General features: G+C 46.7%; 1 protein-coding gene across 7 annotated transcripts in view; it reads right to left on the bottom strand.

Moving 5' to 3' along the window:
• Positions 1–2,368: 2,368 nt before the first annotated feature.
• LOC135913307 (uncharacterized) overlaps positions 2,369–26,209 on the bottom strand; it is a 568,389-nt gene continuing 544,548 nt past the window's right edge. For all 7 annotated transcript variants that reach the window (XM_070541258.1, XM_065445900.2, XM_065445902.2 and 4 more), the window contains 6 exons: positions 22,761–22,917; positions 17,058–17,170; positions 16,504–16,636; positions 11,546–11,740; positions 5,753–5,875; positions 2,369–2,726 (listed from right to left, as the gene is read on the bottom strand). In XM_070541258.1, coding sequence (XP_070397359.1) covers positions 2,532–2,726; positions 5,753–5,875; positions 11,546–11,740; positions 16,504–16,636; positions 17,058–17,170; positions 22,761–22,917 — 916 coding nt within the window. In that variant the 3' untranslated portion in view covers positions 2,369–2,531. The remainder of the gene's footprint in view (positions 2,727–5,752; positions 5,876–11,545; positions 11,741–16,503; positions 16,637–17,057; positions 17,171–22,760; positions 22,918–26,209) is intronic.

Genomic DNA, 26,209 nt, shown 5'->3' with positions numbered 1-26,209 from the left:
TACTTGATAGGAGTGTCTATATTTTCCTCACCACGCCTCCTCTCAACTTGGTCTTCACCGACGCTCAGGTGGCCTTTGAGTGAGTGAGTGAATAAACTTTTATTCGGCCCAGCAAAACGCAATTAAACGTGCACCCGGCTAAACCCACGACGGGACTGACAGTTCTAGCCTGCCGGCCTGATCGCGGGCGCGCTGGACGGCCAGTATTTGGTCGCAGGGCATTATCTCTTTAGCAGATCACGTTCAACTGGCCCAACACGCTAGGAAAACTGTTTGCCCAAGTGCGCCAGATTGGACTAGATCAAAAGGGAGAGGACGCGTAGATCGAATAAGTGCAAGCGGTTGACGCGTAGGCAGGGTGCAACAGCAGCAGCATTCAGAAAAATAAACGACAAGCAGACAATGGAGATCACGGAAAGCATAAAAACAATAACAGTGGCATTTTATAAGAAAATCCTGAGATTATACGGATCTTTATGGGAGCAAGACGATGTAAAAAATTTTGACGTCACGAGCTGGGGTGTGAATTTCATTGTGGTGGGACAACACGTGCTTTGTTCTTGTGTCTTTTCTGCATTTCCAAAACTTCGTCTCACGGTACGAGTGCCCCTAGTGTATGGGCCCGTATGATAGAAAAATGCTTTCAAATCTTAAACATACTGACGTGCATGGCTCTGGCGCCAATTCAAAATGTGTTTACGATTCCCTTAGTCTGCTAGTTGTCACTCCTTTTCTAATGAAGAAAATATAGTGTAAGAACAACACTTAAGTAGTCTACTGCTTTCTTGTGCCGCTATGTTGTGTCACGTCAAGAGTTAACAATATATAACATTTGACTTTGGATGAATTGTTTATGGATGAATAATGAATAGTATTGAAACATCCTTGGCAAGGCTGCCTGGCTGGCAGCTGCCTAATATTATTAGCAGCCTCTGACTTTCACACCTGGTGGTTAGTAGACATCACGTAAGTGCCATCACGTCGCCTCGAAAATTTTACAGCGTGCTGCAGACGCTGCATAATTTAGGAAGTCATACCCCAAATATTTTCAATCATGCGTCACCTTCAGCCAGTTATAATCATCATCATCATCATCAACCTATTTTATCTCCCCTGCAGGACGAAGACCTATCCCTGCGATCTCGAATTGCACCTGTCCTACGCCAACCGATTCCAACTTGCGCCTGCAAATTTCCTAAATGCCATGGTAATTGCTGCCACGGTCATCACTTAACCTAGTTTTCTGCCGTCCTCGACTGCACTTCCTTTCTCTTGGCACCCATTCTGGAACGCTAGCCATTCGACAACACGGCATGAAAGAAAACCTGATACGCCTGGCAACCATCTACGCCCCGAGAAGGATCACCTATGTAGCCCGTACCTTAGCCTCAGTGCAACTGACAAGCTCAAACTCAATACCATGACCAAGAGGACCTATAAACAAACCCTACATCTTGTCATTTCTACCTCTAACGAGAAACCGGACGCCCTCGACATACACCATAGACTAGTTTATTGAAGCTCAGCGTATTAGCCATTACGAACGACCCGCCAATTCCACCATGGGCAGGCACATTCTAGGCACCCTAGGCATAACCTACACCACCCAATTCGGACCGAAAGTACCCGTCCCTCCGAACATACGCGCTCAGCTAGTTGTGCCGCGCATACCTCGCAATATGCACCCTGAACACAATCAGGAGCAGCGTGCAGACAGAGCTAAATGACTACAAAAACGCTACGACCAAGCCGCTGGCGTGACTTATGTGGACACAGCGGAATACCTCAACCAGAACGCCATGGCGGTCGTCGTAGTCGCGGGCTCGCCGTACCGCCACGCTGCGACCGCATCAATACTCACCACTGAACCTGAAGAAGGAGAAACAGCCATCACTTTGGTCTACGCCTCTACCAATGCACACTGCATCATCAGCAATTCAAAAACGGCCATTCGCAACTACACAAAAGGACTGATAGCGCCCTAAGCGCAGTAGATACTCTCCGGCATCCTCCCTCAAGGCAACACTGCGTCCAGAAGCCCCTGGTCACTCTGGTCTGGCTGGAAACTAAGCCGCTTACGATGCCACCCGATCTCCCAAATCCCGCTACCCCTACCCATCAAGGACACAATAAAGTTTCATCTCTCTCTAATGGTCCATGGTTATCTATCCCACGGGGATAGCCAATATTCTCATTGACATAAAGAGAAAAAAAATGGAGCTGGGCACGCCATGTAATGCGTAGGATAGATAACCAGTTATAACGGTAGCATGATTAAATAAAATTATTTTGTTTCGGCAACAAAATCTATATTTTTGCGAGCTTTTGGCATCAACTCGTGTTACAAACGTAAAATTTCGCACGAAAGTTACTTAACAGCAGGCATTTTATTTAGTCCTAAACATTGTGTCAGCTGTCCTTTGCAAAAACTAGCCTGCCACACTTCCGTTTTTTTTTTGCATTGTGAGCAGCATTTGCATCGGTATGCAATTCAAAAGAACGAAAGGGCTCGGCCGAACGACCACGCAGGGTCACTGGTCCCGGACACACGCGTCGATGTCAATGTACGACGAGGACCCCTGCTTGAAGAAGGCGAGCAGGTGCCTGAGCGTTCGCAGGCGAGAATAGCTGCCACGTTGGCAGCGGTTGGCTCCGTCCGCGCACTCGAGGTTGTATGCAGCCAAGCCATACCGCAGCGACTTCGCTCGACTCTTGCAGCGGCAAAGCTGTGCAGCACCGAACGTCGAGGTTAGAAGCGGCATTGCGAAGCACGGTTAATGTGCACTGACAAATATCTTGCACAGATCTCAAATTCTCCCTCAACAGGTCCTGTATATACAACAACAAAATCAGGTAAAGCAGGCCGATCACGCGTTTATTTGTTGCGATAGCAATTATTTGGACACTTCAAGCGACGGCGTCACTGTCGCCGTCGTCATGAGGTTCCGTATAAAGTTCAACGGCGATAAAATTGTTGCCGCGCACCGTATCTTTTTCCCTACCGCGCCCATTGCACATCGTTAGCCCGCTAACGATGGTTTTAAACTCTGCTTTCGAGACCTTCCGCGCTCACGGACAAACTGCGCTAACGGACGTAAAGGAGGAGAACTATATTTTTGATTTCTAAGCAGTTCGCTTTTTACCACCATGGCGGTGACTTTTGAAGGCACGCCGAAATTTCGCGATCGTCAAAGTAGGAAACAAAAATGGCTACCCGCTACCGATGTTTTGAAACCCCGATTTCGAGACTTTCCGCGCCGCTCACGGACAAAGTGTGCCATTGGAGAACTGTAGTTTCGTTTTGTAAATAGTTCGATTTTTTTCCTGCCAGGCAGTAACTTTTGAACACGCTCCGAAATTTCCCTATCTTTAAGGTAGAAAGCAAAAATGACCGCTTCAAGAGCGGCGCGCGCGCTTCGAAAGGTCGCAGATCTCTCGATTCCGCTACGTTTGCGGCTGATTTGATCGATGGATCGAGCAGCAGCGAGTCTCAGGATGCAGCCTGTGACTGTGACTGTGAGAGTGACCACGATGCAAACCATCCCGGAACATCGGCGGCCGCAGTCCGGCACGCCCAACTGTAGTGTTTGCGGTTAAAATTTTGTGGTGGAATACCTGTTCAATGAAAAATTTTAATTCTTTTGGGAGATAGTGCCTAATAAATGGCAATACATGTTGTAGACCACTAAATTGTTGCCATGCATAACAATTATCATTTGAAACATGAAACTGCGTATATCATCGCGGTGATCTTTTGTCCGGTCTTTAGCCATTAGTTCTACCGTAGTTTTCTGTAGCTTACAGAAATAGTGTTGCCTAATGTTTTCCTTCCTCACTGTATGCGAGGTAACTGAGGAATGTGGAAATTACAGGTGCTAATTAGCATTTCTTCCGTGCTCATCACTCGTTGTGCTTACAAGTTTTCCACGTCTTTTCTGTACCTTGAGTCCTTAAAACCTTCTCAATATTGTGTTGTTGCTTAATCATAGCACTCTGTATAACGTTTCTGCTACGAGGAAAACCTATTTTAGTATTTTTACACCTACTTACTACTTGAGAAGACTGTGCATCCCGCTAATTAAGCGCTTTTTCTGGGTTACTTGTCATTTTGCTCGGTTTTTATAAAGCATTTATCTTATTTATGTTCGCGGTTGGTCTTGTCATCCTTGTCAAATGGGTTAACTTATTAGGCCTGCCGGCGCTTCGTATTCGGCATGTCGCTTCATTTGAAAGTGAACCGCATTGTTTCCCTTATTAAATGATTATAGTCAAACCTGCCTAATCGTTGAATAAACAAATACACGTGATATTACACTGGTGAGTTGGCGCGGAGGTGGTGGGCTCAAATTTCAAGATAAGGAATGTTTGTCTTTTGTTTTTTCCAGTAAAGACCAAACCTTTAGGCCCATTATATAGATGTAGTTTTGCGAGAATATGTAGCCATTTTAAACTGACCTAGTCTTCGCAGGAAAGCAATATGCTGTGCGAGTTGGTATGGTTGCATCGTAAATAACTAGCGCACGAGCGCAAGCGTCAAAAAACAATAAAAGTGCACGACACTTCGCAAGCCAAGTGCTTCGCTCTCTTTTGTTGGTCTGCGTGTTTCTGCACTGGCTTTTTTACGATGATCTCAACGATACTCGACTCGAAGCTCTTCTTCAACGACCGAGTTAAGCGTAGCGCCACCTTCGACTTCAGAAGACTACGCCACTCGACGTCTACCACAGAGCTTTATGCTTCAAAGTGTTGTTTTCACTGGCTTTACTCAACAACAAAGTATAACAAAAACATAGACGTTTCGCCACCTATGCGGGTGGCATCGTCAGTACACAATGGCAACAAATGAGAAATACATCCCATTTATCTATGAAACTGCCGTAAACGTCCGGCAGGGGGCCACGGTTAGAGTTACATGAAGATTGATTACGACGGATGAACCATGATTCTACGAACTTTCTTGGGCCCCATCGGTGTTCCCGTGCTAGTGTGGTTACATTGTTAAAATCGAACATGTGTCCCTTTGATAAACAATGATCAACCAATTCTGTCTTGGCACGTGTAGCATGGGTGGCTTTCGTAGCATTTGTTGCCATTGTGTACTGACGATGCCACCCGCATAGGTGGCGAAACGTCTATGTTTTTGTTATACTTTGTTGTTGAGTAAAGCCAGTGAAAACAACACTTTGAAGCATGAGTTCCCCAGGCTTTTGGAACATTTTCTCACAGAGCTTTAGTAAAGTGCACTGAGCACTTTAGTCGAGAGTTCGCGCTGTCATCAACTCTCTCTAGTCGAGGTGGAGTGTTGAGTGCAGAAACGAACATTCTAGAATGCCGGAGTTATTGTTACTCTTTAGCGTCTCCTCAATCAATGTTCCGTTATGTGAGAAGCAAAAACAGGCGGTTGGTACTGACAACCTAACCATTAGCTAAAGGTTTCCAGCCTTGTTAAGTTTGTTAGTCAACATGTTGGCAACTCACGCATGACCACAGCTGTTCGAAGAAGCACAGAATGTGTTTGCTTAAATGAACGGCGATTACCTATTTACCTTCGCTGCAAGTATTGATGCGAGAACATTGATAAGGAGCGCATGCAGCAGTGAGCGCACGTGCTCGTTCCGAAGCGAAAGTTTCGTGCTGCCACTCGCTTTACCGTTTCAAAAGTGCCGCGTCTCTAATACTGAGATCACGTGACCTATATAGGGGACCAGCAGCACGGGAGGACAACGCGTAGTTATGTTTTTCAGCAACTTGCCTTGCTGCGCATGGACGCGCTGTCGTCGTAAATAAACATTCTTTCCGCCTTCTTGCTGTAAAGAACTTGAGATTGGGTTTTGTTGTCGTGGTACGATGCCGTGTACCTGGGGTGCGCGCACACCTGTGGAAAAACAAACGAGCGCCAATAAAATATTGAACAATTTGTTTTACCTGTGGAAAAACAGGCTATCGCGCATAAGAAAAATAAAAAAATTGCGGCACGGTCCAAACGCACTGTGGCCCGTAGTGCACGTCAGCTGCATGCGACTCGGACACTGCAGGCTCTATCTCAGCCTTTAAGGCAATGACAGCAAAAGGTCGCAGTTGGCACGGACGTAATACGACACGCATAACCACTGAATGCTTCCCGCAACTTGAATCCAAGACTAAACGAGACAACATATATTCCAAGTTTTGTTTGTGTGAAGACAACGTGTTTTCCAAGCTCCTCGTCAATTTGGATCGCGTTCTGGCATGATTCTATGTGTTTCCACCACCACAGTGTGACAAGCTATACATGGCAATGCATGAAGACGGTTTGGTCAGCGTGCTTTAGCTTGGCTACGGTTTGTTAGCCAACGCATTGAGTAATTCTTTGCAGCTAGATCGAGAAAAGTTACGAACCACAAGATCCGTGCTCTGTGGGGGGGGGGGGGGGGGGTTCGATGGACGCAATCTTATGACAGTTTGGAAACTTGCCCTCGCGTGAGCGATCAGAGTCGCACTTTCGTCAACAAAAGTGCTATTCTAACCAATCACGTGAGAGCAAGTGAATGCTTTGCTTCCCGAGCCGTTGCAAGACCGAACAACAGGTGTGGCTGCCTCTCGTCAGGTAGTGTTGTGCTTGGCCACAGGCCTGCCTCTCGGGTCGTTTTGAGGTTGGTGGCAGCGCACTCAGGAAAGTGAGTAGCCAACTCGTCACCACAGGGCAGGTATTTCGAGACAACTCAATGTCCGGAGAGGCGGAAGCGGGAAAATACACCGATCCACACGTAAGCCTTCTGACAGTGGGACAGCGGTGGTAAAAGCCGCCTAAATTAAGACGTGTGGTCGCCTTACCTTAGACCATGACGGCTGAGACAATCTAAGTCGGCAGACTAGAAAGAAAGCGCACACAAAAAGATTCGCAGCAGCGTACTGCGACATGTAGGCGTTTAAGATAGTGCCTGCAGATCCGATGATCTCTGAAGTTTGAGCTACATGAATTGTGTAGAGCTGCTTGGACAATGATATGGAACTGGGGACACTCATCCTTGAAGAGCGGTGCACCATAGCTTTTTTTTTGATACCGGTAGCAGTGTATATTTGCGTCAATCATCAAGTTTATTCGCTCGGAAGGTTCCTGGCCACATATCTACATCTGTGACAGAAAGATTCGACGGAAAAGCCTGACTCACGCCGGTCGGTTCGAAGTCGACGTTCGCTGCCGGAAAAACTTATGCCTGTCGCAAGCCAACCCAATCACAGCAATTTACAATAGGCAACGAGGCACTGGAAGTCGTAAGGGAATACATCTACTTAGGGCAGGTAGTGACTGCGGATCCGGATCATGAGACGGAAATAATCAGAAGAATAAGAATGGGCTGGGGTGCGTTTGGCAGGCATTCTCAGATCATGAACAGCAGGTTGCCATTATCCCTCAAGAGAAAAGTGTATAATAGCTGTGTCTTACCAGTACTCACCTATGGGGCAGAAACCTGGAGGCTTACAAAAAGGGTTCTACTCAAATTGAGGACGACGCAACGAGCTATGGAAAGAAGAATGATAGGTGTAACGTTAAGGGATAAGAAAAGAGCAGATTGGGTGAGGGAAAAAACGCGAGTTAATGACACCTTAGTTGAAATCAAGAAAAAGAAATGGGGCATGGGCAGGACATGTAATGAGGAGGGAACATAACCGATGGTCAATAAGGGTTACGGACTGGATTCCAAGGGAAGGGAAGCGTAGCAGGGGGCGGCAGAAAGTTAGGTGGGCGGATGAGATTAAGAAGTTTGCAGGGACGGCATGGCCACAATTAGTACATTACCGGGGTTGTTGGAGAAATATGGGAGAGGCCTTCGCCCTGCAGTGGGCGTAACCAGGCTGATGATGAAGCCAACCCGAACGCTGGATAAAGACAGATAGAGGGAAGAGAGAGGTAGGTGCAGCTGAGGCTTGTAAGCATCCGTGAGCCATTTTGCAAAATTCGGAGGCTCGGCTGCCCATGTCATCTTCTGCAGGTATATTCGTTCGTGTCGCGCGAGTTCATTTCGTGCTTCGTGCAAACACAAGTATGCAGATAAGGTTTACTTTGTACGTGGGTATTACGTGATTTATTGCAGCCGTAGATTACTCGTGCTTGTTTGCAATGCGGTGCTGGTGCGAGGCGAATCATGTTTTGACCGCAAATACGTAAACCTTTCTTTCTATAGTCGGATACAACTTTAGAAAAAAGGGGGCATTTACTCCTCCGAGGCGGAGGCACACGAACATCCACCAATGGGCGCGCACTCTGGACTAACGTCATGAGCCCGACGGCCGGTGACACCACTGACGGAGGAGATGGCCGCCCGCGCTTCGAACTGGGCGAGGTCACGTCAGCTGTGTGCTTCAGCCCCTCATCATAGTGAATTCCAGAACTGTTTGTAATGGTCTATCATGCCGGAAATATTACTGCACGCTTACGATGTGGCATTTGTGCCACGTGCATTTATTCTGAGCCGTGATCCGGCGAAGGAACATTGCAGCGAGCATCGCTGGCGCTGCGCTACGCTTTGCCTGAAAACAGGATCCCACGGCGACCGCTACGAACACACAGCGTGCGTGTTTGTTCCATGTTGTTTTATTTCGTTCCCGAGTGAAGTTACGACGAGAAAAGTTTTCCAAAGACTGGTGCCTACTGTTAGCTGCGGGTGTGTTCGTGTACTGTGTCGCTGCGTTTTTCGTCGGACGGGGTGAAGTGATGGAGCAAAACCATTCTCAGGAGAAATCAGAAAAATGTGCGCAGCAGAAACTATTTGCAGAAGAAGCCTTCCACGCAAATATTTGTCGTCGTCAACTTAGCGTGAACGATCATTGTCAGCAGTGAGATAGCCGAGCGTTTAGCGACGGTGTTCGAGCGTTGTGTAGCACCGTCGATTGATTGCTGTCCACCAGTGCTCACTGCACGCGCAAGCTGTAGAATGCGTGCTGTGAATTTGTGAAAACACAAAACCAAAAAATATAAATTTTATGCTATTTAAAACCAAGACTATTAATTTAAAACGATGAATGAAGCATTTTTGTACCTTGCTGCCTCGACCGTATTCTCGCCCCAGGTTTGTAATGGTTACGATAAATGCATTGTTTTATGTAAGTACTTTTTCAATAGCAACTGATTCATTTTAAGCTTGGAAAATAGGTAGTAGATACGCCGTGTACATGTGAACAAGCGCAAAAGCCTTGAAGAGATGCTCTTTCTGCTTTTGTCGCTTGCAATGAAGCTAAAGAGCAGACGACGGGCAGCGTTGTAGAAGGCACGGGGTTATTTTTCTGTCGCTATCCGGCATTTGCTGTAGCACATAAGAGTTCTACTAAACCAGTCATCAAAATACAAAATTATTTATTTATACTGAGAATTTCGCGTTTCTGGAGCACGATTTCTCGAGCGGGACTATTTTAGTCGCGGAGGCAATCGGCTGTCGCGCTTCGTTCATCTGGGCGGAGCCTCCCCTTTTTTCTAAAGTTGTATCCGACTATATGTATTGTTGTGCTGTTCCAGCTTGTTGCAAAGAGGATAAATCCGCGACTAAGAACTCCTTGCATCCGGCACTGTGTTTACGTAGGTACAATTGTGTGTTGCCACAGGTGAGCATGGCCGGTGTCGCATAGTAAATAGTACAATCAAGGCTGCTCGTGCAATTAGGTATGCTCAGCAGTTGTGAGCGCGATCGATACAGTTTTTGTCGGTTAACATTCCCTCGTTACATCTAAAGCGCAAACCTTGGCGATACTAAAGGAACATGGTGCGAGACGATATGCGAGTGTGGTTTCTGATTTGTATGGAAGGCTGTCACCGTATCAAACTGGTGGCGAAATAAAATGCCTCAAGCACGAATTAATGTTTCGTGCTTGAGACGCCGGAAACCATGGGCCGGAGGAGCACCTAATCTTCTGATGACGACTGAGGAAATAGGAGCAACCGACAGGCGAACAGTGAGACGTGTCACTGTTCTGCATTCTGTAATGAAAACACGAACGCAACAAGTGTACACTTGTTGCGTTCGTGTTTTCGTTACAGAACGCAGCTTTTTACGCACAGCTGCGTTCATGTCCTGCCAACATGGCCAAACAGTCACCTTCGTTACAGCCTTGCTCTGCCGTGTAAACAGTAGCTAGATAAATTATGTCACGGCTCCAAACTGACAAATGCTGGTGCTCAAGCAGCTATCGTGGAGCTACATTTAGCTAGTTTCATATCCTATTGTAGAGCGTGTAGCGACCGTCCGTCACTTCGTCGTCCCCGCCGTGGAGGTCATCGCCCCTTGCTCCGAAAATCCAGTTTGCCTCGCCGCGGGGGTCATTGCCCCCTGCTCGAACTGAAGCGGTTGTGCGACTTGGGCACCACCACTGCCACTCGGCAAACCTGCTTTTACTTTCGGATAAAGCCAGTCGAATCTCCATTCTCAACCTGTCAAAAGGTGTATCACTTGCCTCCGCTAAACCGAGCTCCCAACAAGCGAAATATGTTTCTCTACGATTAACTCGATAAACTGTATCTGAAAAACCTGGATATAAAATTACGTCTATAATGCCTACTAAGACTTACACTGCTGTGAGTGGTTCGCAAATTTGTGGCCGGTCATGCTTCTAGCAATGTTTCGAACATTACTTTTTCTCCTTTCTTGCAGCATCCTGACCCATCATCGAGAGGACAGAGCTCTTTGCATTGTGCCGAATTACAATATATGCTTGTGCTAATGATGGGTCGTTGTTGGCTCTGTAATGACAGATCAAGCTGTCATTACAGAGCCCTTTAGTAGCGCGATAAACGTCACGTGAAACACCAATAAATCACTGAAATGACCCATAGCTGGCTCCACTAGAGATACCGAAGCCACACTGTCACTACTAGACCTGCTTATTCTTGTAATACTTGAACTAGGATGTGATACTGTACAAATTTCGGAGGAATTCGAAAATTCAGTGGCAGAAAAAGAAATATGGAACAATAACACAAGATACTGCACCGTACTGATGCCTCATTCTACTCCACTTGTCTTTCGATGCACATGAAGCCTTCCGCTTAAGGAGAATTTTGAGCTACGAGTTTACTTTTCGTCCTAAAATGTGTCAGGACTAAGGTGGTACCCCCAGAGACTCAGTATTATGCTTCTGAATACAATGCGCGAGACTGAACAAGCTAGTTGAATGACGCGTTACTTCGTGCTTGCTTTGCGGAGGACTAAAATATAGCCTTGCGAGCATTGACAAGCAATGCAAGACTTTGAAAAGGGAGGCTTGTGTATGCACTAATACGGCTGGCGAGATTAATAACAATATTATCCCTCCCGATATAAATAACACATTTTAGAATAAGAATGAACAAGCAATTTCTGAACTCTACAGTGAAGTTCAGTAGCAGGCCTGCACATCACATGTGCTGGTACGTGTTGCGTTAGGACATTGCAAAAGACGAACGGGTTGCGATTTGCTCCAGCAAAATATTAATTTCCACTGAAAGAAACGCCTGCCTTCCCATCTATCGCGAGTCCATGCCGCTGGCTCTCGAAATCAAACCGCATTGTTATTTTTACGTGCAGTCTGCACTTACGTCTGCGATGTTGCCAATTTGGCTTTCAGGAATCATCGAGCAGGCCTGCAGTGGTGAGTAACTGCCGGGCTTGTCGACAACCTCCGGATCCGGGTACAGTGGCCTGTACCAGCGACCGAACATCGCCACGGACACGACCTTGGTCATGTTGGGGAGCTTGTCGTCCACCATCTTGGCTGCCTGGTGCGCGGTATTCTGCGAACGTTAGCAAAGGCCGCGAATTGGCGTCGTCTTTCACAGAATCGAGCGAAGGAACCATTGGTAAATTGTCAGGCAGCGCCAAGTAGATTTTGAATCTGCGTTAAATGTTGGAGTTATGTTTGAGGCAAGTTTGCGTATACCCGATTTACCAGAGTATCAGCAGTTGTTATACGGGGCCTGCAGTTGAGTTGGAGATTCTTTCAGACACTGCCGAACCAAAAAACGCTGAAGTCGTAAAATTAGAATCGGACGCTTTATTTTCTCCGAACAGTAAATGTATGGCTACTGACACGATTGTCAGGGACGTAGTTTTCTCATTGATAAATATTGCAATCAGCTTCGCGCACAGTTTTTAACAAACTGCTAAAATATTTCACAACGACCGAGTGAGGGAAAGGAATTCCGGAAGTAGGCCAAACTTTGCACTGGCACGGTGTACATGCAGAGCTGAAACACCAACAGCACCTTTAGAATTTGTGTCTGGCATCGTCAACGAGTCTTTAGTCAAAGAGGAAGGAGAACATATTACCGTATTTTCGCGATTCTAAGCACCCCCCTCTATTTTCGCGAAAAAGTTAGGAAAAAAGTTTGCATGTGAATCTAAGCACCCCCCTATTTGTTAGGAAGAGTGCGTAGCCAAGGCCGCCAAACGTGCTTGCTCACTCTGGAATCATATTGCTCTGCGGACCTGCAGGCACGCGGTTGATGCTTCTGTTGGACGCGTTTCGCGGCCATCTGACCCCGGAGGTAAAGACAAAGCTTCGGAACATCAATGGCGACGTGGTTGTGATTCCGGGTGGCATGACGCCAGTGCTGCAACCCCTAGAGACGTTTCAGTCAAGAAGCTCTTCAATGCCAATCTCCGACAGGAATATGAAGAGTGGGTGCGAAACTCTGACCGGAAGAAGACGCTGACAGGAAAGCTGCAGAAAGCGTCCCCACTAACCATCGCAAAGTGGATTTCGGACGCGTGGAAGAGGGTCCAAGTGGACGCTGTGGTCAAATCATTTAAGAAGTGCTCGATCACAAACAACTTCGACGGAAGGGAAGACGACCTGCTGTGGGATACAGAGAGCAGCGGTTCAAATGGTGCGACGAACTCGAGTGGCAGTGATAGTGAGTGAGCATCCTACACAAGCGGCGGGTTCACGGTCTGAATTGATTTTTCTTTTGAATGTTTGCAAAATAAAATGTTATTTCTCGCACCTATCTCGGCGTGATGTCGCAGCGAAAGAAGGAGGGGGGGGGGTCATTTTAGATATTTCGAATCTAAGCACCCCTCCCCCCCCTCACATTGGGCATCGCGATCGTGAAAGAAAGGGGGTGCTTAGAATCGAGTAAATACGGTGTATGCGTTCGGAAAGCGGCAAGAGTTTGCATCGGGATCTCTAGCTACGCGGCTCTAATTACCAAAACAAAACACCCTGCAAAATACAGAACTTGGCTTAGTGTCTTACATAGATGGTCTAATCCCTGATCCCGTAGGACTGTCGCATATTCTATTTTGCCAGGAGTTAGCATTTCGTAAAACGTTAGCTTCAGAGAAGAAAGAGCGGTAGCTATGGATAATATAACCCAACATGCGGTTAGCACCGTTGATTCTATTGAGGCTGTAGGCTCTTACAAGTAACTATGATGTACTACAGCTCCTAAGCTAGTATTACTGAGATTATGCAGACCTGGGAAATAAGAACATCACAAACGTAATTGATAACTTTGCACATGCGTGCTTTGCACATGCGTGCTTCAACATAGTTGCATCAACAACGTTCCGTAGTAGGATACAGTGGTAATATAGTTTTTCAGAACGGTAATATTGGTGCCATGCATGTCTTGATGAATAACAGATTCATTGGTGAATGTGTACACCTAGCGACAAAATATTGCGGGGCACGAGATCTGAGAAAACGCTGAATATGTCCGCAAACTCACAACACAGTGTGGTATTTGTATTTCGGGGCTCGACTAGAATATGCTAACATTGTCGCATACGGTTTTACTGGCTACTGCTACAGGCTGCTCGAGGATTGAACGTTTTCGGAGATCCCGCGGTCCGGAATCTTTTGTCCCCGGATGTAGATGGTATGAAAAATGCTATCAGGTAAGTAAATAATCTATATTAGAAAATACAATTTCTGTACATGAACCACTGAATTTGAAAACAGGATGCTTTATTGCAAGAAACTGTGACTGCTCAAGACGAATACGTTCAATGATGAGAACACGTCAGGATCGACATTGCATTTATAACGCATAAAAATGTGTAATTTATGTTATACCTTGTCGAAGGCTTCGCAAAAGTCAAATATTTAGCCTACGCATCAACAATAATCAAGAATGATGGGCCGCATGTGTCTAACGGTGAAGTTTCACTTAATAAAATTTCTCGCAAGTGCGGCTGCGGAAAAAAAAATGCATCCTGTTGAGACAGTGCATCGCCTCAATTGAATCAATGCGCATTTTGATACATAGTAACCCTTCCAATGAATATTCAATAATAACGACGACAAAATACAGCGAGGTATGCAATGACAGGCCTTTGAGCGGGCCCTGGGGAGAAAGTGACGCCTTTCGCTCAACGGCTAAGAGTAGAACAATTCACAGGTGTTTAAGGCACGGCTCTGCAGTACCGTGGTGTTACGAGTGGCGTCAGCGGCTCAGAAAAGAGGAAAGAGCACGCGACTGCCGAGCTGTGGTGGCATGCGTAACGTGGTTGTAGGCTCATCGCGCTGCAACATGGCTGCGTGTCATTTAATGCGAACATAAACTACTTTTTTAAACATAGTTAAAAGTGCCGTGACGAGCTGTTTATCCATCACCACAGAAAACTTTTGGCCCGGGCATTTGCTCTCTTGGCTTCTCCGCTCTGTAGCTTCCAGCGCGCCAGCGGAGACGAATAGAGAAAATCGGGTATCGGTGCGATAACTTCACTAATCGTTGAAGGATTCGAAAAGTTTTTGAGGCATGAGATTCGGGGGACGACGTACTTCAATAGCGAGGCCATCTTAGAAATACTTTGAAAAAATGTTTCAGGGCCCCTTTAAGAAGCACGTTTAACCTTCAGCTCCACAATGGTCGCCACTGTCATCACACACCTTCGCAAGCTATTGGCGCGGAGTAGACTCGTCTTGATGTCAGAGACAGGTAAAAAATGAAGAAAGCGTGAGGCATTTCTTCATGTGTCTCCGTGCATCAAGAAACAGTTCCTTTGCAGATAGCAGCTATGATAGGACAAGACGCCTCCGCTGTTGAGCAACAATGAGGACGCCGCGGACCCGCACAACATGCGTGAATTTTTAAGATCTGCAATTGTGGTGACAAAGAGTACAAATAGCAATAGTCCGTGTGCCGGAAGAATCCAGACATCTCGCGGACCTCTTCTGCAACATATTTCCCCTCAAAAAGTTTTCACCCGACAGAGTGCGACTGAGCGCTACCGCCGAGAACACACGCCACAATATCTTGAATGGCCCGATTGATTTAGAGAACTACATTACGTCAGCTACAATTACGTGAACCCGACAAAGCCTGCACGTGCCGCCTTGTGGAGTGCGAGGAAGGACGTGACGGCGGCCGACGAGGCGTGCCATCGTCCTCTCATTTATTCGGAAAGGCCAAAGTGGCGAGTGGAGTGGGTCGTCAGCGTACAGATCGGTCGAGAGTGAGAGGACGCCATTGCTCGTGGCCTGCGAGCCCTACCTGCCAACATCCTCGGTGGCGACTTTGGCGCATGTGACGATAGATTGCGACGATGACGAGGCCGGAGTCCATGGAACCGGCACAAGGTCAGGCCGAGTGAGCATCGGGCAGAGTTGAGCGAGCCCCTTTGTGAGTGGAGCGGCGACTCTCTCGAATCGTTTGGAGAAGGTATGCAAACGAGATGAACGATACCGGGTCGGACCTACCAGCGGCTCGAACCCCTCACGTTGGGTTCGTCTAAGCGAATGTTTCCGCAGGGCGATTCCCTGGTGCATGTATACACATGTTGCCTCTGAGGTCCTGTCGTCGCGGCATCCGAATTCACCTGTCACTCCCTGCTAAGAGTTGCAGGGAGTGAACAAGTTACATGTATGAAAATAGTCAAGAAAGTAGACGGAAGGAGAGCCGTCGCCATAACTAAATTGATAAAGACTTGCACGCGTTAATTGATATCCGCTCCCACAAGTGGCAAGCTATCTTATCTTTGTTTTGCTTTCTCTTCAATGAAAATATAAAGTTTGTCGGAAGTATAAGCTATAATTGCCAGTCTCACTTCAATAAAATTGCCTGCTGATATGCATTACACAGTTCGCCCTCCGTTCGATTTACACATGGTCATATATTTCATAAGGAGCCGGGGAAGAGTCACCTCGACATGGTAGATTACCGTTTTAATTACACTTGATTTAAACGCGGTAATGGCGTAAGGCGTGACATAGAAACCAATTCGACTATAAGAGGATATGACAAATGAGCACAAGAATGCACCAGTTGTCAAACGTTCTCAAAATTCCGTTTACGAACGTGGTTTAAAAAAAAATTATGGGGTTTTACGTGCCAAAACCACTTTCTGATTATGAGGCACGCCGTAGTGGAGGACTCCGGGGTTCTTTAACGTGCACCTAAATCTAAGTACACGGGTGTTTTCGCATTTCGCCCCCATCGAAATGCGGCCGCCGTGGCCGGGATTCGATCCCGCGACCTCGTGCTCAGCAGCCCAACACCATAGCCACTGAGCAACCACGGCGGGTGAACGTGGTTTGCCATGGCGCACGTACCAAGCTGTAGTAGTAGTCATCGCTCGGCGGCACGTCTAGGAGCGTGGGAGGCACGGCCAGGCATCCCATGAAGTTCTTGTCCTCGCTGAAGTAGTGTCCCACCGACACTAGAGCATCCGGCGTGAATGTCTTCCTGCGGCGAACAACGGCACCTGAGCGACACGCTTACTCGAGTCTAGTTTAATGTTTGTCGGTAAGGAGGAATTTTTTTTAGCATCTCGAAGAAATTAAAAAAAAAACAACAACATCAAACTGGACAGTACCGACAAGTCTTTTGACAAGTGATTCTAATACGATGGCCCAAAGCAACACTGGGGGCACAACTGGCGCCGTAAAGGAAAGCTACAAATTAAGTGTTATGACCTGTGATCACCGGCTGATTATTGTCCCTATTAAGCACCGCATTCACTGCTGCACTAACTTTACAGAAGAATATTGACGCTAAGACACAGTTGGTGCTGCAAGCGACATCTTGGTGCATAGCTCACGGTTGACAAATGTAACAGAATCAAAACATTCATTCATTTTTATTGAGCTTAAAACGAAGTGCAAACCTGAATTCGCTCACTGCTGCGTCGACCCAGCCGGTGGAGATCAGAGCGACCGCAATTACGGTGTAGATGGGTCTCGTGGGACTTCTCCTGTCGTCCATCAGGTCAGAGACTTTCTGAAAAGGCAGGAAAACGTCGCTTTAGGACATGGTGCCCCACGCCATACATTAGTAAGCACGCAGAATATTCCGCAGGCAAAGTATGTCTTCAAGGTTGTCTCTTAGGTAGAAGCCATTGCGGTTTCATTAAATTATCCCAGCACTGGTACTTATTCTCACATTTTGCGATGTGAATTATTGCTAAGTTCAACCATTAGTCACCGTAAAGCTTTGTCATAAATGTGCGCTAGTTTTCTACCGGTGAAGTATCACTTCAAAAAATATACACTGAGGTTTATGGAGCTCATTCCATGGCCAGTAAAAAAACTACGCGTAACCCGCGCACCGTTGGAATAAATGCTAAACGAAGCAGCTTGCAACCCCCCCCCCCCCCCCCCCACCTCACTATTTACCATAATTTACGTCTCCGCAAAGCGTCGCCGGGTGGCACAGCCTGCCCGCATAAGACCATGACGATTTACAAGATTGGCAAGAAATAAATTTTAAGGGCAGTGCCTTGCTAGTTGAAGCTTCAGCTATTTGTCTAAGGACAAACACATATTGGAGGCAACTGAGCCCGTTCTAATGGAATGCGAAGGTATCCACCCGGTGAGACTCGTACGTAATCTACACCTTATAGAAGCGCTGGGATTTAAAGTGAATGGAAACATTAACCGGTCAGCAGTAGAGATAAGCAACATACGTTTACAGTACAGGTGGAAAAAAATCAGGAAACATATTTGTAGAACCGAATCCCTTACAAGCATAGGTAACGGTTCAAGCTACCTGTACAAGTTTTACGCAAGAGAAAAAGTATTAAGGAAATGAAAACATAATGCTAGACTGAAAAACATGTCTGGCATACCTGGATAGCTCAAGCAGGCTAGGTGACTACTTGTCACTGCCCCGTTTTTAAAGGGGAAGCCAATACATTTCATCATTATGATCATCAGAATGGAGACTGTACGTGGTGACTATTGGAAGGTGACGGTAGGACGATGACGATAACACGGCAATCACAATGGTATAGTGACCGTTGCATAGTGATGAAGGCGATGGTAACGGTATTATGATTTACTTGTTGCTCTTCGACAAAGAAACGTTACAACCCCCTTTTTTTTTAACTTGGGTCATTTCTGATATTAGCGCACTGGGTAAGCTGGCACAATGGTGAACAGTCCAGACAACAGGCCAAGAAGTGTACGAGACAAGAGATATACGAACAATCTGTTTCTTTTTGCCTTTCTTTTACTTTTGGTTTCGTCACTCTGCCGTTGATTCCACAAAACGTCACCAAAGGGTTGTTTGTTGTAAATGTGCTTTTGTGAACATGGCGGCTATACGCCAACCTAATAAGGGGTTATATGCGTGAATCTTTGAGAGTGCTTCATACTTGTCAAATATAAGACGCGGAATCAGTCTAGCTTCTAATGGTAGACGAGCTGATGTACGTTAGACATTTTTAGCAGACCGTCTCCTGTGCCCCGCTGCGCTGAGCCAGTGAACGGAGGCGCCTGTGCGCACGCGCCAAGCGCTCAGCCGCCAGTTCGTGAGCGAGACGAAAGGAAAAACAAAATGGCTGCCGGCACTGCCGCAGGTCGGCTGATCTGCTCGGAAAATGCTTTGCATCGTTGACATCGTGCCTAAGGAAACGAGGTGAGGGCATTAATTCGGGGCCAAAAGCACAGTTGTGAGCACGACGATTTGTTCTCGAATGCACAAGTGGCACATCAAGCGCATCCGGCTCGGTGCAGCCACGCGAGTCGCACCTTTGTGTGAGAATACACCAGCCACGTTTGCAAGTAAAGAAAGAAAGAAAGAAAGAAAGAAAGAAAGAAAGAAAGAAAGAAAGAAAGAAAGAAAGAAAGAAAGAAAGAAAGAAATAAATAAATGAAGAAAGGAAGAATACCGCCATCAGTCGGTAAAAACATTGCAATAAAAAAATCACAGCTTAGCACTGATGCCCTTGAAAATGCTATGTACATCTTGGTGTAGTCTCATCTGCTACCACCAAGTGACACAGTATGCGACGCGTGCTCGCCAAACGCGTGAACGCTCTGCTAAAATTTATTCGTTTTCCGTTTGTAATGATTGTTGCGTGCATTGTTTTGACACCCGAGGTGTTGCCTCGGTGCCAGAATGAACAAAGCCACCTGCAAATTAGCAAACACCAAAACTACACTTCCAATTCACAAACACCAAACAGTGCTGAGAGAAAATCTCAACGTCAGTTCACCAAAGGGGTAACAGAATTCAAGCAAAAACACGGAGCATGCAACATAATTAATAGGCTCAAATCATTTCGGCTCAACGCCGTCTAGATTTATGGAAATTGCCAATTAAAAGGCCAGGATAGTTCTCAAAAATAAACTCTTTGGAAGAAAAAAAGTTTGTTGGGTCTAAGTTTCTTTTGTAAAAGATCTGTGCTATGAAGACAATTTAGGATCGCCGAGTCCTGCAGCTGTACATCTGTCGAAACGCTGCCCGCTCCTTCCGACAGTGGAAGAGACGCCACAGGTCGTCGGAAAGATGCGTTGCTCCGGGTGGAAGACTTCGGGAGCGCAGGTCCAGGCACCCGTAAAGCGCGCGCCTCCGCACCCAAGTCGCCATTCTCGCACGGTTCGTGTCACGTCGTTGTCGGGAGACGACAGGCCAAATGGGAAAGAGCCCAGCTGGCTAGGTAGACGCCTCGTGAGCCCGTGTTCAATTACCCGACAAGCTCCCACCTATATGCGCCCTAGCCATATTCTCTGCTCTGAACCACCGACGTGCCCAAGGCGCTCTAGTTCCTGTCCTCTTCTGTCTAGTCTACAGTCCACTCCTTCGATTGTAGATTTTTCCTAACATTTTGTTTTTCGTGCGATGCTCGACGCACTCGAGCCGAAAACCACGTGGCACGTTGACGCCGCCGTCTTCACTGCACACAATGCTCGCGCGGCACTGCAGACTATAGCGAGGTGTCCTGCATGATTAGACCACGGCGAGTTCGCGCACATCATCACACTGTTCAACCTCTGCGGCGGAGCGGGTGTATGCGAGTGGAACGGGAAGCAGACAAGGCTGTGCTAAACTATCTATTGGCGAGTTTTATTTGCCATTTCTTTCGCTGTGCATGCCAAGCTGGTGCCATAGTGCTGCTCGTCACAGACCCCGTTGTCCGAAGACAATGAAATGATAAAAAATAAGGTGATAACAAAGTGCAGAAAGATGCACATAAAGGAAAGCGAACGCCACCGCAATTTAATGACGATGGAAGATGAGGCTCGAGACGAGACAAATGCACTTTTCTAAAGCGTCGGCTGCAAGGTCAAAATCGGGAAAACGCACTGCAACAGAGGTAGCATCGCGACAATCTGTAGCAACTTCTCAATTATGCACTGCATTAAGTGCTTCGCGTGTACGCGGAATAATCAGTGACGGAGAGAAGAGCTCCTTACAGCTTTCGAACCACAGAAGTGGCGGCGCACTGAGTGATGTACAGTCGCGACATGTTCGATCTGATACGGCCATGGCCCAGGGAAGGATCCCCCATACATTGTTCGCCAAATCATACTAAGAACTTCGCCTTATGTTCAAAAACGGTTAATTAGCAAGAGGAAGCGTCGACTAATCGTAATAGAGGACACACTACCAGTCAATGAAAGATAGCTCATTAGAAGATAAAGCTTTGTCATGTTTTCCTGCGTATGTTTCCAGCGGGCCATGCTTCGGTACACGCATCAGCTTTCGCGCGGTGTTTGCTGGGCATGTTCCAAGGGCAGTAAAGAGCGCTAAGCAAATTAACTAAACTTTGTGTGCTTTACACAAAAAATGCTGCATTGCATATGTCGGCTTAGATGCGCTGTTTTTCTTGGTGAATTTGCATGCTGTATTTTGAATTATTTAAAGAGGGAATGAAAAGTTAAGGAGAAAAATATTGATAGGTCGGATGAAGTTGTGAAACTCTAACGTGCTGGCATTTTTAGCACCAGCTGACGAAGACAGAATGAAGACGTTGACAATACAGTCAGGTTGTCGACGTCTTCCTTCTTTCCTCGTCGGTAGGCGCTAAAAATCTTATCCAAGTTAAAGCATCACCATGCCCTAGTTGCAACGGTGTTAACCTGTTACTTCACGCTGGGGAAGGGGTTCGTGGGGATGACAGAGACAAGGAGGGAAGCGGTATGGAGGAGGCTGGTACGACAAAGACGAGGCGATGCACACAGGCTGCTAATGGCTGTGATTCCTTCTATTTGTTCTTTTTCCTTTCATTAACGTCGCTTGAGAGTCTGCGCCATGTGGTGTTCCTTTTTTCTTTTCTTTTTTACCGCTTGTCTAGTCACGCTTCTGCAGCCTTGAACCTATATCAACTCGCCCGGATTTCAGTCCTACTCAAGTGGCTCCAGGCTACTGTGCAGCGCATGCGTCGTGCCATATCAGTTTTAGTAAAAAGCGGTTCAGTATTTTAGAGCTTAGCCAACAGACCTCCATCTCCTTATCACGTGGCCCGTCCTACGTAGGTAAGACCAGGCGTTGCCTAAGTGACGGCCTGAAAGAGCACAATTACAATGAGCATATACTTCTTTCTTGTTACGTTTGCCTGAGTACAAACCTTTATCTAGAAAAAAAAAAAAACGGAGCGGTGGCTACCAACTGTGACCAACTAAGAAGGAAGATGTAGAAACCCACGCAGTTGACAAGCTGATATGACAAATGTGTAATCAATCTTTCTGTCAGGCTCGTCTAACAAATAACTGTCGGCTATTGCTCGCTCAATGGGACTAAAGGTCGACCGCCGTGACTTCAATAACACTTGCTCTGTTGCACATGTATAGGCCGTTTGTAATGAGACTTTCGGATTTCTTTTGTCACCTTTTCCTGGTCTGTTTTGATACTGTTGTTAGTTAAGCACCACGTTGTGCCGCAATCTTCTCGTGTCCCATCGCCTAGCGCTTGTCCACATTAGGCATCTCTTGTTTGCCCAATAATTACCCCCATTTGTGCTGCAACTGCAGCAGCATAAACGTGAGTGTGAGCCTCTTTTTATAGAGAATATACCTGGAACAAGTAAACACTACATTTTAAAATATAATATGGCTCGAATATATATGCAGTTTTTCTTGAGTATTACAACACAGCAACAGTTTCCGCACGCCCTTCTTTCATACTATTTACAAGTAGTGATATTCTAGCAGTAGAACCTATTAACTATTAGGTTGTTCCAAAAACTAAAGGGATGGTCACCCACACCGATGAGAGTGGTACAGTTCACTCGGCAGAAAGATGAGCACTGTCTACAACAATGTGCTCTAAGGGCACGCAAGAGTTGCCAGCGATCAAATATGGCATCCAATATTAAATTTTCTTTTGTACCATTAAAGGTCGGCTGTTCTACAGCAGAACGAAAGGAAGGACAAACATTCTGCGGGCAGTGTATCATTGACAGATTTTGTAGCAGTAACCAAAAGTATTAGCACTACACTCTGTGACTGGCGACTGAACTTACGACAGCAAAATGAAAAAGAAAGACCCAAGCTACAAAGAGTACACGTAGACAACAGTTACACGCAAGTGCATGCGTAATTTAGGCTGAGCGAAATTTTCAGAGAATGCGTAGACAGTCGCTTACCTTGAGCACGTTCAGCATAGATTCGAGCTTGTCAAAATTGAAATAGTAGAAGGCGGTGTTCACAAAGCCGAAGTGGTAGAGTTTACGACTGAACATGTTGTCCAGGTGAACTTTTGTCGAGCGCTCTTGAACCAACACCTCCAGTTCGCCGAGGGCACTGAAAGAAACACCCGGAGATTGCAAAACGCTTGCGCTACTCATAGTTCCTGCCCGTGTTTCTCAGGAATAAGGATCAGTGCATGTTCCCATCGGATACATTTAGCTGTCAGCGAATCTGCCTAAAAATTATATCTTCATTTGTCGGCAATATAGCCGTAGATGCCAGAGAAATGCGTCAGGCATTACGTCGCACCGCTTTGATGGCCCGGATCCATGATGAAATCGCGTTCACCGCCTTGCGAAGTGTTGTTTAGGAGCGCAGTCAACACACACCACGCCTCTTTAAGGAGTAAAGTGCAAATGGCGGTGGTGCGGCGAGGATGACCGTCAGTGGCAATATATATATATATATATATATATATATATATATATATATATATATATATATATATATATATATATATATATATATATATATATATATATATATATATATATATATATATATATATATATATATATATGCGCTTTGCTAAGCTTTCCCAACTCTCTCTACCTCTACCACGCGAGTGGCTTCCCGCAGTTCCTAATACATGGACTTTTTCCACTTTGACACGCTTAATGCTAACATATTGAATGCACGCTTCCCCGAGGAGGGAGGAAAACGTAAGGGAACGAACGATGGGTGCTGAACACGGATGAAATTTTGCGCAGCTACAATGGTACTGCCACCAGTATGTGTATATTGAAGCGACTAGATGGGACAACAGCAATAACGTATACAAGAGGGCTAAAGCGATGACTGCCGGCTAGTAAACTTTATCGCAAGAAGCACCAACGATTTATAGTCATGTCGAAGACAAAACAAAAAGAGAGATCTATGCCATTCGACAGGCATGCGCGCGGTCACAAACAGGCAAAGGTGTTTATCCATAAATGACTTCCCTTCTTCGGAAGTTAAATGACGCAGTGCCGACACACTTATCTTTTCCTTTTCCGACAAAGCACGCCTTTACGATTTCTCTTTCTTGGTCCTTAAAGTTTTCACAACCTGACAGAAATATTGCAGTGCATGCACATTTGTTGCAATGAACTGCATATGCTCCTTCGACGTGCATTCAAAATGATTCAGCTCGCCTCTAATCAAGTTGTTACTGAGTACGCGTATTAATTACGTGTACTACGCATGCTTAGACGCGTACAGTGAACCCTCGTCATAACGAAACCATCTTATCCAGGTATCGCTTTACTGGAAACTTTTGTACACTTCAGTTCATGTGCCTGAGACCAGATAATGTCATGTAGAGTGGTGCCGCGCTCAGCTCAGTAGGGAGCACTAAGCTGGATGCCTGCATGGGACAACCATGAAGAAAGTGCGGCACAAGGAGCTGCAGCATCAACGATAATCCCATTTTCTGCGCATCAACTTGCACAAGCAAAGAGCACTGTGAAAGTCACTCCGCCTTATAACGGCAGCTCCTCGGAGCTAACTGTTTCATATAATGATAGCATATAGACATCGCTGTGGACATTAGCATATTTTGCCACTTTCATCTCGCCACTACCAATCACGATTCAGAATGTTCCGCGCTGTTGGGCTTTCGTCGCTATGGCTCGTTTTGGTTCCAGGCGCGTTTAACAAAATATTGTTTAGACCTACTTTGTGTCCCGATGGTTTCCTTACGACAACGGTTTAGGATATAATTGAATATAAAATGCAAGTGCAAGTAAAAAAAAACTATCCAACAGAAAAAGAAACTATGCTGGATAATGACGGAGAGGTGTTATCGAATGATTATAGGAGAGCAAGCATTCTATTTAAGTTTTCTATTGATAAATCTGCAAATAACGCTTACCCGCGTTTAAGCATTACGTACTAATCGGTACTTCTATTAGGCTCAGCAGCCTCTTTTACCAATGCGCTACACAAAACTTGCAACTAAAATTGCAACTCACAATGTGGCGACCATTCACAGAGGTAAACCTAGATGTTTCATTCTGCAGCGTTCAACGGAAACTCGTCTGGCGAAGAAAGAACATAAATGAATACACGTGAATTCATGTGCGTTCTTTCCTCACCAGACGGGCTTCCGTTCAACGCTGGATAATTAAACATTTTGGCTTACCTCTCTAAATTCACCTCACTGAACAAGGGGCCGTATAACGTAAAACTATTCCAATATGTTTTTATTCGTATCTCCCGACGTCAAATTTGCGCAACCGCCGACGCAAACATCGGGCGGTGACCCGCAGGGTTGTCTGAACAGACCAATCAAAGGCTCCCCTCGTTCATAGGAGGCCACTTTTGTTTGCTTGAAAAACGAATAACATTTGCTACACTGAGCGGCTTGTCTTAGGTAAGGAGCACGCTCAAGTGGAGGGATGATGATGATGAAGCAACATTCACTGGGCCCGAAATAAATCGGTGGTGCACGCAGGCACCAGACGGGGTGGTTCCCTAGTTACGGGACCCATATGTTTCCAGCAGCTCCTGGCCCCTGTCCGTCAGTGCGAGCTGAATCGGTAGGGCGGGGCTGGATAACAAGGTCTCCCATCGCTCAAGGGGTTGGGGATTGGGGGTGTTGGTGGGAAGGGGAGGAGGGGGGGTCTTGAGTTCTGTGCACTCTGCCAAGACGTGCGGCAGGGTGCCCTTTTCTCTTCTGCAAAAAGGACAGAGCATATCGTATTCCGCAGGGTACATGCGGTTCATCAGTACGGGATGCGCAAGCGATCCCGCCTGCGCTCGACGCAGGATCGTCTGTTGTTGCCTGGTGAGTTTGGGGTGCGGTTCTGGCAGCCTGCACCTTTCTTCTCGGTACATCCGGGTAATGTCGCGAAAGCTGGTAACCGGGTGCGGTAGCTCTTCCGGCTCGTGCTCGGCCCGGATTGACATTTCTCGGGCATGGTAGTCGGCGATGATGTTGCCTGCTACCTGCGAGTGAGCCGGGACCCACATGAGCTCTATGGCTCTTCCCGGAGGCTTGTGCTTGGCTAGAATGGCTCGGGTCGCGGAGGAGATTACCCCCCTGCGGAAGCTTCTGTAGGCTGTCTTTGAGTCGGTGACTACGGTGCCCACGCTCGGCTGTGCGAGTGCGAGGGCTACGGCCGCTTCTTCGGCAACTGCGGGGTCTGTTGTCTTTAGGGACGCGCTGACGATCAGCCTCTCCTTTGAAGTAACCACCACGGCTGCACGGTCACTGTGTTTTCGGAGCGAGGCGTCCGCGTAGAGGACCCTGGGGTTCTCTTCTAGCTTACGGGCTAGGGCTTTGGCTCGCCGGTGCGCCTCTCATCGTCCTTGCCTGGCGTCATGTTCCGGGGAAGGGGTTTTGTCTGAATTATCATTTTCCAGT

This window comes from Dermacentor albipictus, chromosome 6 (assembly GCF_038994185.2).
Source record: "Dermacentor albipictus isolate Rhodes 1998 colony chromosome 6, USDA_Dalb.pri_finalv2, whole genome shotgun sequence".
Taxonomy (NCBI): domain Eukaryota; kingdom Metazoa; phylum Arthropoda; class Arachnida; order Ixodida; family Ixodidae; genus Dermacentor; species Dermacentor albipictus.
This window is presented reverse-complemented; position numbering and strand designations above follow the sequence as displayed.